Source organism: Penicillium lagena, assembly GCF_028827675.1.
Source record: "Penicillium lagena strain IBT 129212 chromosome Unknown utg000003l_segment0_segment0, whole genome shotgun sequence".
NCBI classification, from domain to species: Eukaryota; Fungi; Ascomycota; class Eurotiomycetes; order Eurotiales; family Aspergillaceae; genus Penicillium; species Penicillium lagena.
In genome coordinates, this window is record NW_026623224.1 from 3,478,073 (window position 1) to 3,491,246 (window position 13,174).

At 45.8% G+C, this 13,174-nt stretch overlaps 4 protein-coding genes across 4 annotated transcripts; 1 reads left to right on the forward strand and 3 right to left on the reverse strand.

Moving 5' to 3' along the window:
* Positions 1-949: 949 nt before the first annotated feature.
* On the forward strand, positions 950-1,225 carry N7510_006629 (RmlC-like cupin domain-containing protein; the record flags this gene model as incomplete). Its single annotated transcript, XM_056978555.1, has 1 exon — positions 950-1,225. The coding sequence occupies one exon, from the start codon at positions 950-952 to the stop codon at positions 1,223-1,225; it is 276 nt and encodes a 91-aa protein (XP_056834587.1).
* Positions 1,226-1,393: 168 nt separating this feature from the next.
* N7510_006630 (chorismate mutase) lies at positions 1,394-1,927 on the reverse strand (the record flags this gene model as incomplete). Its single annotated transcript, XM_056978556.1, has 1 exon — positions 1,394-1,927. One exon carries the CDS (start codon positions 1,925-1,927, stop codon positions 1,394-1,396), a length of 534 nt encoding a protein of 177 aa, XP_056834588.1.
* A 6,162-nt stretch (positions 1,928-8,089) lies between these two features.
* On the reverse strand, positions 8,090-8,677 carry N7510_006631 (uncharacterized protein; the record flags this gene model as incomplete). The annotated part of the gene is made up of 1 exon (XM_056978557.1): positions 8,090-8,677. One exon carries the CDS (start codon positions 8,675-8,677, stop codon positions 8,090-8,092), a length of 588 nt encoding a protein of 195 aa, XP_056834589.1.
* An 898-nt stretch (positions 8,678-9,575) lies between these two features.
* Positions 9,576-10,499, reverse strand: N7510_006632 (oxidoreductase; the record flags this gene model as incomplete). The annotated part of the gene is made up of 1 exon (XM_056978558.1): positions 9,576-10,499. The coding sequence occupies one exon, from the start codon at positions 10,497-10,499 to the stop codon at positions 9,576-9,578; it is 924 nt and encodes a 307-aa protein (XP_056834590.1).
* Positions 10,500-13,174: the final 2,675 nt, after the last annotated feature.

The following is a 13,174-nucleotide window of genomic DNA, read 5'->3' on the forward strand; positions in this document are numbered from 1 at the left end:
CATTGGAAATCCCCTTAACCCTAGAATACTACTATCTATACCGAGAAACGATGTTTTACCAATAATAAAGCGAATTTAACTCGTAATAGTTGATATTGTAAATCACATTTCCTATGGTGTTTTGGGGTGGCTTTGGGGTGGCCAACTCTTTTACATGGCCAACTCGCTTACGGGATACGATAGACGAAGTGAACGAGGCTTAGACATCCGTTAATGCCGACAAATATTTGAAATATTCCGTAGCATCATGATTCGAACTCGATGCTGGCATCGAAGATATGCAAGTATATAAGAAATTCAACTACCGTCCCTCTTGACCATATCATCCACAATAAATCACCATTTCAGAAAGATATTTTACATTTGCTATACTTTCAAGGAGACTACTGAGATGAACTCTAATAGCCCTCAAGCTGCCTCAGTCTATTCTTGACTCCGGCCTTGCCCTTGGGATTGCTCTTGCTCCCTCGGCGAATGCTGCACCTGCCAAGACCTCAACATCAGAGCTCAGCTTGACGGCCCGACTATAACTTCCAGACACGTAACTCTCTAGAGACTCACTAAAGCACGCAAAATTAATGGTTGGATTGTCTAGCGCTATCGACCGCTACTAGCTCCTACCAAATGATGAAGATTTTATCTTCGATTTCAACAAAAGCGCGATTCCGATTGCTAGCCGCGTGAACTTTCCTGCACTTGTTGGTACTGGTGCAGCAGTGAGTGTCGGAGAAATTCCAGGTATTATACAGTATATCATACTTGTATGACACTTAGGATGAAACTGATTTTATTTAACAGCATAAAGCATGACCTTCGTTCATCTCCACCCTCGCGCCACAGAGCTTTTTGTCCTGACCTGAGGCCATGTGTACTCCGAAATGATACCAAAGGAAGCGCATTGGACTCCAATGGCAATTAGCGAGTCATGCGTGCGGATCTCGGCCCCAAAATGATGACCATTTATCCAAGGGGTTCATTCCACACACAGGTGAACCGGGGCTATGAACCTGCAGGTTTCGCTGCCACCTTCACGGCGGAGGACTATGGAATGACTTTAGTTGCGAACCAGACCTATGCCATGAGCGATGATATTATTGTTCGCACGTTTGGGCAAAGCATTGTCGGTGAGGATATTGGTAGGGTACGCGATGCTATTCCAAAGACTGCGTTAATCATGGTCGAGGAATGTCTGAGTAAGTGTGGCAAGAAGAAGAACCCCATATGACTGGATTGGCTCAAGACAAAAACGTTTTGGAGAGGGTGTGAAAAGATAGAGTGTAGCCCAATACTCCTTTACTAGATTGGATTAAGAGAGTGTAATTTGGGGAGCATCGATTGGCATATCTCCATGTTTCAATTTTTGATAGTCTAAGATTACATTCCAATCTCATTTTTAATTGCAAACCCGATCAGCTTTTTCGTCAAAGTCTTCATTACACGTCTCCTGGATATTGGCAATCTCGTATACCAAGCTGGCATAAATCTGGCAGCCCTCACCACCCATAACCCTTCCGGCATCCAAGTTACCACCGTAGCTCAGGACCTTCTCTGCCATGCCTTCTGCCACCTGAGAATTTCTGCTGGGGTCGTTCAGGTTGGTACCAGCGCGGTACTTGGCGTTTCCCGCAACGGCGGCGTAGCCCAGGCGTCGGGCATACAGGAAGGCCAGCTGCTCGTCGATTGCGTCTATGTACTTGCGCGCACAATCAAGTTCGTTGCTGCCGATGCGAGACGTGCAGATATCGGCGACAGGGACCTCAGACAGGAGGTTCAAATTGTACGGGGCAGACGAGATGGCGCTATGTTTGGGGGCGCCGGGGTAGTTGTCAATTGTGGCATTGGGTGAAGGCTTAAAGTGGCATTTCGATTTGGACCCCAGGCAGGTGGCTGCGAGAGACAAACTGAAAAGAATCGCGGATGCATGCATTGTGGTGGTGAAAAACCGCTGACCTTCTCGGTAGATTATTCTGGACGCCCTGTCGAAGGCTCACGAGTACGTTCGTAGGGCTTTAAACCTCCATACTGACATCCACCCGTTCTTGTCATCCGGACAATACGCCCCATTATTTAACTAGTGTCTCCATCAGCAGCCCCTGAAATAGTCAATTTATTATGAATTTACGGGAAGAGCTTTCCTAGCGCTTCGTATTATCATTTCGGTTCAATGATCCCGGTCGGGACTAGTGCATACTTGAATTCTCACAAAGGAATGCTGTCAACAGGAGGAACATGAGTCATGTACCTTTGGCATTATCCAGCTCGGTAAATAATCAATTTCTATTTCAATAGAGGTAAATCACCTGTACGAATTCCCAAATTCTGCATAGCATGGTATCACTGACCTGGAGCGTATAGCCATATAGGGTAGGGTTGCTAGAGGTGTATTCGTTCCCTAAAGGATCCGCAACGCCCGACGGGGATTGCGATGAGCTGAGATTAGCGTCCATGCAAGGTTTTCCTCTCCTTGATTTGTATTGTCCCCCTATGTAAAAAAAAAACCAAGTACTATCTATATATGTAGAAAGAACCTTTTCGGTGCGCATAGTAATTTCGTGCTCTTCAATAATAGTATTCAACTCTTTCGTTGAGCGGAGTAGTTGGTCTTAGGTCAGCGATGTGGGGCCACAGAGCGTATTCGATCAATGAGTACGACATTGGAGAAAAGTCGAGCTATGGTAATGACAATGCTATACCTTTTTTTGGCGGCAGTGACACAAGTGTTAAGAACAAACTCTTGGTATTGACTTGGCCCTTTAAAGTCTAGATAATAAGAAAGAACATTTCACTCTTTTTGGCCATTAGTCACAGTCACCTTTGAGAACCTTGCGTCCAATCCACTGGTCTCTACTTCGCCCTGATGGTGGTATTTGTCAATCTCGAATATACATACTGTACATGAAGGTCTAGCGACATACTCGCATTTTTAAGTATGGCGCGAAAGGGCTATTGTTATTGGCCGGCGCACGTTCAACACTCTCGCCGCCTGTGTATAGAAACCGGAATATGGCCGGGTGGGCCTGGCCTTGTGTGTTTTTAGTGAGGACAGTCGGGCCCGGTCCGGCATTGACCAGTACTGAACTGACACATGGTCTTGAAGAAGAAACTAGACAATGTCTTCCATGGGAAAGCCTCCCACGACGGAAGGGTGAGCGCTGATGATACTACAGTCGTCGTATCGGTAAACGAACGTTCCCATCGTGACCTGACTAAACGGTTTCATAACACTGATGTTATCTGGACTGCTATCGAGAAACAGCTCCTAATGTGGTAAGGCCTATTTTATCGTGGTAAGATACTCAGGTTGAGCATTTGTTTTAACTACGTAGATGACCGCCACCCTCCTTCTGCTGGTCGCAAGGGAGAGAAAAGAGGCAAGTCTTATGTCACTAGAAGGACACTTGATGAACGAGACGCGCAGCTCGATACAGAACAGCATGCGTCTGGTCAGAAACTAATCTAGCGTAGCGCCTATAATCTGATGCGATGTCCTTCGCCGATGTGCCATTCGGGACCCTATTGTTGAGTAGATCCAGTGGGAAAAAGCACTACCGACTCAGAACCTATCATCCAAGGCGTTTAGTTACCTACGCCGAAAAAGGCGGGGTTCTTAAAGGCCATAAAGATGTACCAGAAATAGTGCGCGAAGAATTATATATGGAAGAGTAATAGAAACTAGACAAAGACAAGGGCAGAGGAGATCATACCCTCGGTATTAGAGTACCGTATCCTCCTATCAACATCAACGTTAAGCTACTGTTCTTCATCCCACAGACTTCGCCTGCTAGTATAGTGAAAGAAATGCTCAAACTCTAGATTCACCGATTTCATCTTGTCACGGTGGGTTGTTATCGTGCGGACCGCGAGGTTCTTTCGGGATGTGCGACCAGCCATGTTGGCCAAATACGGTTGGAAAGATGGTAGTGGAAGTACAGGTCTCGGCAGGTGGGACAGATAGGCTGCATGAAATTTCAATTGACGCAAAGTCGAGTTAACTGAACGTCGCACATCCCAGTTCATCTCTTGACACTGGTGGTGTGTCGATTCTCTGTAGAGAGGAAGTCGCGAAGGTGTTAAGAGACAGCGGTGTTTTGAGGGAGTTGCTGAGTAAGTATGTGTTCCAAAACTCCCACCGTATTCAGACTACAACCAATGATAAGGAATTGTATTGCCGACTCTGTCCTTCCCGCTCCAATAACTAGAAAAATTAACCTCATGTATTATTGAAGAGCACAGTGCCATGAGTCAGGTGTGAAAGTGCTCTGTCTAGCACACCAGGTCCTATAAATTCTGTCTTTCTCCTAAAGCATGTTTTACGAGGAGACAAGAAAACAGTGGAAGGAACAAGAATGAAAATCTTTGACACTTGCTATAAACGAAATTATATGAAAGTTGCCCTAACGTGTGTCCTAAGGCAAGTGAATTCCTATGAATCGCAGAACAGCTAGGCTGAAACTTAGGAGGAAGCCATAGAACATCCTTACTATTCAGTTCTATCTATTGTCCTTATATAATAAAGATCGCCTGATTTTCATGGCTTAGGACAGAGCTATGATTCGCATGCCCACAATGAGAATCAAACGTGCCTAAATTGGTGATTAAAAATGAACTCTCTTGAGAAAATTTAAGTGTGGTAACAGATTTCTTAGTATCTAAAGTCCTTTGCAGAACGCCCGTCGCTAGGATCCAGAGCCATATAGTCTTATCGTCCGAGCTAGACGCCAGTAGCTTGCCGTCCAGTGAAAAGGCCACCAAGTGAATAGAGCCGGAATGGCCTTTAAGGCTTTGCAGCAGAACACCCGCCGTTAGATCCCAGAGCCGTACTGTCTTATCGTCTAAGATGGACGCCAGCAACTAGCCGTCGGGTGAGAAGGTCACTAAGCGAACAGAGCCTAAATGCCCCTCGAGGCTTTGCAGCAGGACGCCTATCACTAGATTCCATAGCCGCACGGTTTTATCTTCTAAGCTAGACGATAAGAACCGGCCGTCAGGCGAAAAACCCATAGAGTGAACCCAACTAGAATGGCCTTCGAGAGTCCGCTATAGAGTGCCCATCACTAGGTCCTAGAGCCGCACGGTCTTATCGTAAGAACTAGACGCTAGCAGCTAGCCGTTAGGCGAAAAGGCTACTAAGCGAACTAAGCCAGAGTGGCCCACAAGAGTTTGCTCTAGGGCGCCCGTTACTAGATCCTAGAGCCGTACGGTCTCATCGTAGGAGACGGAGGCTAGTAGCCGGCCGTCGTGCGAAAAGGCCACTGAGCGAACCTAGTCAGTATGGCCCTTAAGAGTGTGCTATAGGGCGCCCATCACCTAATCCTAGAGCCATATAGTCGCATCGTCTAAGCTAGACGCTAGCAGCTGGCTATTAGGCGAAGAGGCCACTAATTTTACCCCGCTAGTATAGGCTTTAAGAGCTTGTAATGCTAGACTCCAATTTTCATTAACTTGTGGGAACTAGCATATCTAACTAGGCAGCTCTGATCTGAACTCCCTACGAGTTATTGCCGTTATAGGAGTAAATATCAGCCCTGCGTAATAGATCTAGAGTGGTGCTTTATTGGCTATCTATAAATTATTTAGAATAAAGCGTCTTGCGTCATATAGAAAATCTAATATTACACAACTATTATTGGCCTATATCTCTTAGCTTAAGTCTCAAACGATTATCTATAAGATTACTTACTAGTATAATCGTATAGAGGACACTAAGCATACCCACTACCTCCCCTATGAGGCCTAACAAACTCATCGCCTCAACCTAATGTAGAAAATGTGTCTAGAAGAATAATAGTATATCTTCTACCTCGAAAGCTAAGGCCTAACTTTGTTTGAGATAGTGTATCTAGTAGCGACAAGAGTGGTGCAATTCTAGTAGGAGATACTAACGGATATATTAAGAGTGGATGTCTGTCCTATTTTTACTAGGGCTTAGTAAATTGTAGATGTTTCTCTGCAAACCAGATCGCATAGTTTTAAGATAGGCATTAGCAATTTCTCTATGCTTTCTCCGCTTATCTACATAGAAACTATGCGTATGCTAGACTAAGAATTCCAGAAATGATGGATATATGACCTTAGTAGGCTGGTCGCGATCACTGTGGAGGCTTAGAACCGATTGTAATAGATATAATTAAGTACTAATGTGGTCTGCTCCTATCCTAAGAAATAGTGCTAGCGAATTTATAGTAAATGGAGTAATAAGAAGGATTATTACACCAACTATGTCCTGGAACTCATGTAGGAGCTGCCGCAGCTCCGTCTCATCACTCGGTTAATCGCTCAGCAGTCGCTCTAGGATTAGTAGGTACGTCTTGTCCATCTTCGATTCATAATTTGCTTGGTCCGTGAGTAGCCTTGCGAGGCACGATTTAGGTTCCTAATCTGTATTTTCAATGTAACGACACACTAAGGCAGCCGATATAAACAGTGGAACGGACATCCTGACTAGCTCTTGGGAGACACCACTACTAGGCCAATCTTTACAAATAATTCGATCGTGTCTGATTTTCGCAAATCGATCGTATAGAAATAAATGTATGTCGTGTTCTATCACTTGTTTAGGAATCTCTTGAAACGCTATGCTCTAATGTTTGTGATCCACGACTAAGAAGCTAAAAGCTGATTAGGAGTATAGGTCTACTAGTTAAGAAGATTAGAAGGCGAACCGCTTTTATCTTCTATAGATAAAGTAGTAATCGAATTATGATTTGCGCATCCTAATCACTTTCATATTTATCTAAAGCGTCGATCACTATCAGAGCGGTTTGAGGGTGTTAGTCGAAATAGGCAAGAGTAAGCAATGCGTGGAGAAGTAGTTTCTCAAACTGTATCTAGAGTGATTTTGACGTAATATGAGGATCGTGGTAAATTGTTTTGATAATGCTAGACTTTAGCTTAGGAACTCTGAGCATTAGCTGTCTTATTAAGGTTGGAAAAAATTTCGTCGCATTCCCTCAGTCCCTATCACCCCTCTGAAAGTAAACGCTAGCACCTAGAAGGTTAGCGTCCTTGAGCGACCTTACTATAGTCTGAGAGATTATGGATTTTCCGATTTTAGCTACTCCTCTTAACTAGAAAATGCTTGTCTAGTGTAATCGCGTCTCGTCTACTACAAAGCGTGTCTTGCGAGTAGTAAGTTGTATTCTCACGGTCGCATAGTCACATAGTCGTTCGAATAGTCGAGGTACTATATTAACATGATGGCCCTAACATAATAATAGCATATGAATTTGAATTAATTAGATATTATTCGCGAATATATATGTATATACACATCCCTATGGGATAGACCATAGTAGCAAGATTATAGATAATTTGGAATTTCTAAGCGGTAGAAGAAATTCTAGAAAGTATGTCGATATCTGCGGAACTTGACCCTAAAGCAGGTGGAGGACTTTATAGCGTCATAGCGTCATACATCATCTACAACCTTGATTAGTCCAACGAGTAGCAATTGCAAAAGGCGCTAGGGACCAACTGCTAGGAGAAGGTGGGCGATTGTTCTAGGGGATAATGATGGGTTACTTAAGCGGACAAAAGCTAACATAGGATTCTAATAGGTAATGTGACCACACTTGATGGGATTTTAACGGGACTGCGCATGATGGGACCGCGCTCGACGGGTCTGCGCTTGACGGGACCGCGTTTGGCATCACTGCGATGGAAGACTGCGTTTGAAGACTGCGTTTGACAAGTGACACAGGACATAGACTGTTGTAGATAAGTAGAGACTCTTCTTCGGTCTCTTCTTCCCTTTCTCAACTTGGATCTCCCGTCGACTACGTACTCAAATTGAATTCTTTATTGATTTTCTTTCTTGATCTGACATCCGGTCACAGGTAAGAAGTCAAAGACGATTGAATTCTAGCTAAAATAGCGTCTAGGAACAATACGCTCGCCTGGTTCTTTTGCCCTCTGCCATAGCCTTCTCCCTAATTATGGCTTTCTCTATAGTGACTAGCCTGCCACAAATATCCTCTAGCTCTCCGCGGATTTCGATACATTCCAACTGGCTTAGTGGTGCCAAGAATCCTGGACAGACCTAGGGACGATCTTAGCGGTGTAGTTCTGTCTGGAAGGTGGCACAACTGACCTAGCTCGACCATCTCTTCGAACTTTCAGCCTGGATAATAAGCTGATCATTAGTGCCCAACCAAGCCTTACTGGCCTGAAAGCACGCGAACCTTGATTCCCGTTTGCACACGGCTGAGCAGTGAACTAAATTCCCGGCGCTTCGCCAATATCTCTTCATGTATACGACGTCTTCGTCTTCATCGAAATCGTACAATATTTGCGTGTCCCACAAATTCGCCGGATTTGTGATACTTACACACTCCGTGTGTACATTGTAATGTATGCCGCTAGACACACTTGGTGCCCACGACCCAATCAGCTCCGCTGGTATACCCCTCAGGAATCCACTGAAAATAACATCCAGTGTGTAGAGGCCAACATCCCATTGGCCTTGCTTTTCTCTCCTGTACGACAGTTTCGTTATCATGTCTGTGACATACACTTTGTCCGACTGCACCAAGTCTCTCACTATAAGTTCGACTTCCGAAACGTGCGATTCGGAAGCGTTGCGCGTATAGTAACACTTTCCGACATATCTCTGCTTCCACGCAGAAATCTTGCCGACAGCACTGTCGGCAATCGACCCTTGGAATTCGATAACACTCATTCTTTACCTACATCAATGGCTACCGCCCAGCTTTTATATTGCATGCCTACCAACGCATGCACCCTACCGAGTCACATGCGATGCACCTACTAACCGTAACTGGTAATTTCTGCTCACTCTCAGCAGAATCCGTGAGACTGAATTGAACGCCAAGAATAGCCTTTCTTGGTAAGCGGTGTTTTCTCACTTCAGGCTTAATGTCATACCGTCTCGTTACACGTAAACTGCCTACCGCCCAAACACTAGCTTAAGCTTAGGGGGGCTACCGCCCTAGCCCCTAGCCTCCCCGCTAAGTATCCTTCGGGCGCGGCACGCCTAACCAATCAGGGGTCACAAGAAAACCTTTCATCTGATCTTTGCTTGGCCGTTAGTGACATGTCTGATTTGCCCTTTTCTCATTGCCAGGGGTGCTCCAAAGCCTTTGGACTGTTATATGATAGCTACAGCACGTTCCAAGTTTTCGTTTCACCCAAGTTTGAATAGACCTAAATACGAACCCGTACCCAGCCTAGTGGGTTGTGGTTTAGAATCCAACTTCAACGAGGGTCAGGGTAATGAACTACACACACACACATATTTAATATAATGGTTGTGAACAAACGTGCACTTTCATTCACTTTCACATTAGCTTAAATATCATACCAATATTTGTTCAATGGCTGGGCTCCACCAGACGACATTTACCCCACAGTTTATTGATGGTCTTTTTTTTACTGAAGCGAATAACAGTAAACAATCTGTGGGGCGGCTTCGGTGTCCAGTGGAGCCCAGCTACTCTGTTTTAAAATTGTTGTTGTATGTGAGCTAATGTGAAAGGCCATAAAAACGCACCATTGTTCACAGTAGAAATCAGAAATGATTTTCATAGCGAATCTTGTAGTGATATTCCTTTTGCTAATTACATTCTATCGTCTTTAAGAATATATTGTATCACTTGGGCCAATCCTCCATTGCCTCCCCGTTCCTTGACGGCTTGTTGCATAAGTGACTCAAATGACTTCAACCCGCTTTCATCCACTCCTTCTTCTTTGCATGCTCGCAGAGCATTCCTGAGTCCGTCGAGCTGCATGCCAAGAGCGTTTCCCATGTCATTGTCCCAAGCCTTTTCATCCATGAGTTCCGCTAAGCGGCCGACATACGATGTCATCATCTGGAGTACAGGAACCACGATATTGTTTACACTGGGGCTGACCTTGCCGTCGCGGCTATCGAGCTGCCGCCGTGTCCTGCTGAGAAGTCCCATGCCAACTAAAGCCCCAGAAAACATGCCGAACATGGCCAGAAGGGCCGCTATATCCAATGACTCCGCTGCACCAGCATCGGGACCATCATAATAAGGCTGACCAAGATGCTCAAGGAGCCCAGAAATGACTTGAAAGCTCTCTTGGGTCTCGCCACTGCAGAGGATTGTTGAGCTAGGAGTCCCGATCAGTTGCGGCGTTGCCATGATAGCTCCGTCGAAATATTGGGCCGCTCCGTTTCTCTTGGTCCATGTCTGCATTTCAATAGCCTGACGTGGTGTACCGTTGCTGAAATTGACGAGAATTTTGCCGTCAATTGCGGTCGGGCAAAAATCGAGTAGCTGATAAATAGCGTCGTAGTTCAGCACGCAAAACAAGACCGCTTTAACACCCTTGGCAATAGCTGCTTCGATATCCGGTTCGAACGTAGCACCATCGGAGATCAGAGATTGTATCTGGATACGACTGGCAGTCCTATTCCAGATAGTCACACGGCTGCCGGACTTTAGAAGTGTGCGGCTCACGGCGGCGCCAATGTTGCCGATACCAACAACAGTAACGTCCTGAAGGTGATGGGACATAGTGAGGAAATGGAAAGTTTTCGAAGAAAGATGCGGGGTGCGTACGTTGCCGTCGTCTTCCGCGCACTGTGCAGGTCTGGGGACTTCTAAGGGAAACGGACAAGCACACACACACACATATATATACACTCGTGAAGTTAGCGTAGACGAACGGATCCGGGCAATCCGGTACTCCCAGGCAAATGGCGTTACTAGCGCCACTGGTTCTTAGCCATGTGTTCACTGGTCGACCGACAGACTGGCTACTCGTTGATAATTGAGAGATTTGAAACCAGGCAGTCTCTACAACAAACCCTAACGGCCAACTCTAACATGGATGCATTTTCTCGATTCGGGATTCGCGATGATCGTCATTCCGAGATGGACACACCTGGGCCTCAGTGTGATGATGCGAATAACTCCCAATTTGTAAAAAGCTTTGAACTAGCCCGCTGAGTCAGCGAACAATTAGCTAACGTAAACCACGGGCGAGTGGCCCACACGGGCGAGTGGCCCACCCACTCGCAACCGTACGCATTTAATTCAATATAAGTCAATTACCAACGCCTATTTTACATATGAAATACCCGCATACTAATCAGGGCATTTAGTCCTCCTATGCCCTATTTGCCAGCAATTTGAACACCGCGGTGGCGCACGCTGCTTGGTTGGTTCCGCTGCCGACGAAGGACCTGCTTCGGCAGTGTTTTCCACTTCAACGACTAATTGATCATCCAACATTCGCTGCACATTGTCCTCGCCTGTCATTCCTACTTCACTATCCATCCATTTGCTAGGTTTTGCCTGCTTTTGTTTCGTTTGGTTGACCTGGGAGCGTAGTTTCTCAATCTCGCGTGCCGATATAGCATTCTTATGCATCTCTCTTTCGTATCCTTTGACTAATTGCGCGAAAGCCTGTACAATAGGACTAGGCGGTGAATGCATACGCTGGCGAAGGAGCTTATTGATTGAATGTGCCTGACGACTTAGGTCCTTTGTATGATGAGGTGTATGGGGGACAAAACTGCTACTGTCGCTCCCACTAGTCCCTGGTGGTGATGGTGTATATATATCGGCAAGCAAAATATTTAGCTTGTCTAGCACACGCTGCGCATCTAGCGGAACGAGGCCAGCAGCGGCAAAGCTATTTCGTATAGTAATGCCTTGATATGCTTCATCTCGGGCACGTGGATATGCAGTAAGGAAATCAAGCTTATCAATATGGTTCCGGCCCCAGCGAATCCAGTCCTGGATAAGCTGACCATATGATCGCTTAATAACAGCAAAGCAGCCCACATCGAGAGGTTGTAATAGATGTGAGGAATGCGGTGGCATACATATAGAAACAATATTGTTTTCTATACATAAATCATCAAATGCTGCGGTCATATGGCTTCCATGGCCGTCTAATATTAATAGACGCCATACCCCCTGCGTGCGCTGTGTAGTCAATGGAATAAAATGGTGTTTTAACCATCGTAGATCAATTTCATCAGTAGTCCATCCATTGTCGCTCGTTTCGAGGCGCCAATCGGACGGAAGATCCACGAACCAAGACTGATTATATCGCTTGCCTTTGAAGATGATAGTAGGCGGAAGCGCCCATCCACTTGCATTGACTGTTTCAATAGCAGTGACCCATTCGCGATTACCAGGGCGTACTAACTTGCGCCTACCATAGTATTCCCTGCGTGTAACAACCTTTGAGGTGCTTGTAATACCCATTGCGAAGCCCGTTTCGTCAAAATTATAGATATCCATAGGCAGAATACCATATTGCTCAATAGTGCGTCGGACAGTAGTAAACCAATCCCGAATAACCACTGGATCTTCACATTGAGCGCGCTTATAGTCATAGCCCCTACTAAAGCGCATTGTAAGGTCGTCGTGGCGTTTCATAAAAGTCCCTGACCAATTAACTCCGACTGTTTGGATAGGGTCCTCGCCGCGCTTCGCAAGTAGAATATTTGCCATTTCTCGTATTAGGGCGTGATCGGCAGCAATTCCTCGGTCGTCCATAGAAAGAAGCCATTTCTTTAACGATTCCTCTTCTAATTGGGTCAATTTTGTGTTATTTGCGCGTGTAGTAGGACGATAGGTCTGGCCCGCGAGCCTGTTCCGGAGGGTGGTTCTGGGAATACCAAATCGACGTGCCGCTTCACGAATATTGACAATTTCGTTGTTCTTGTATGCTTGTATTGCGAGTAGGACCCTTCCTTCCTGATTAGAAGAATTAGGGCCCGATATACTGCGTTTTGGTGGCATGGTGGATGGTTGAGGAGAGTAGGAACGCGTCGGAGACGCGATTTGGGGGCAGGTGGGCCACTCGCCCGTGTGGGCCACTCGCCCGTGGTTTACGTTAACTAACATTGCTAAATAAGTGATAGGTGGTTGTACTGTGGAAGCGTACCGCAGTGGCAGTTCACCCAAAGCCCGGTGATCTGTCTCACCTTTATATTCCTTGTGAGTCCATCCCTGCTTCTGTATCTGCTATACGAATTGATGCACACCTTAGGAATCCCGTTATGATTTCTAATCTTTGGACTAAATCCAAGAATATGGTCATCTAACGTGGGATTTCCGTGATCTTCATTGGTAGATATCCACGCTGAAGCCGCGCACGCGATTTCCGGTACCCCAGTGTCTCCAATGAATACTGAAAGGAGTAAAGTCCTAGAAGCTGATTGTCGATTGTG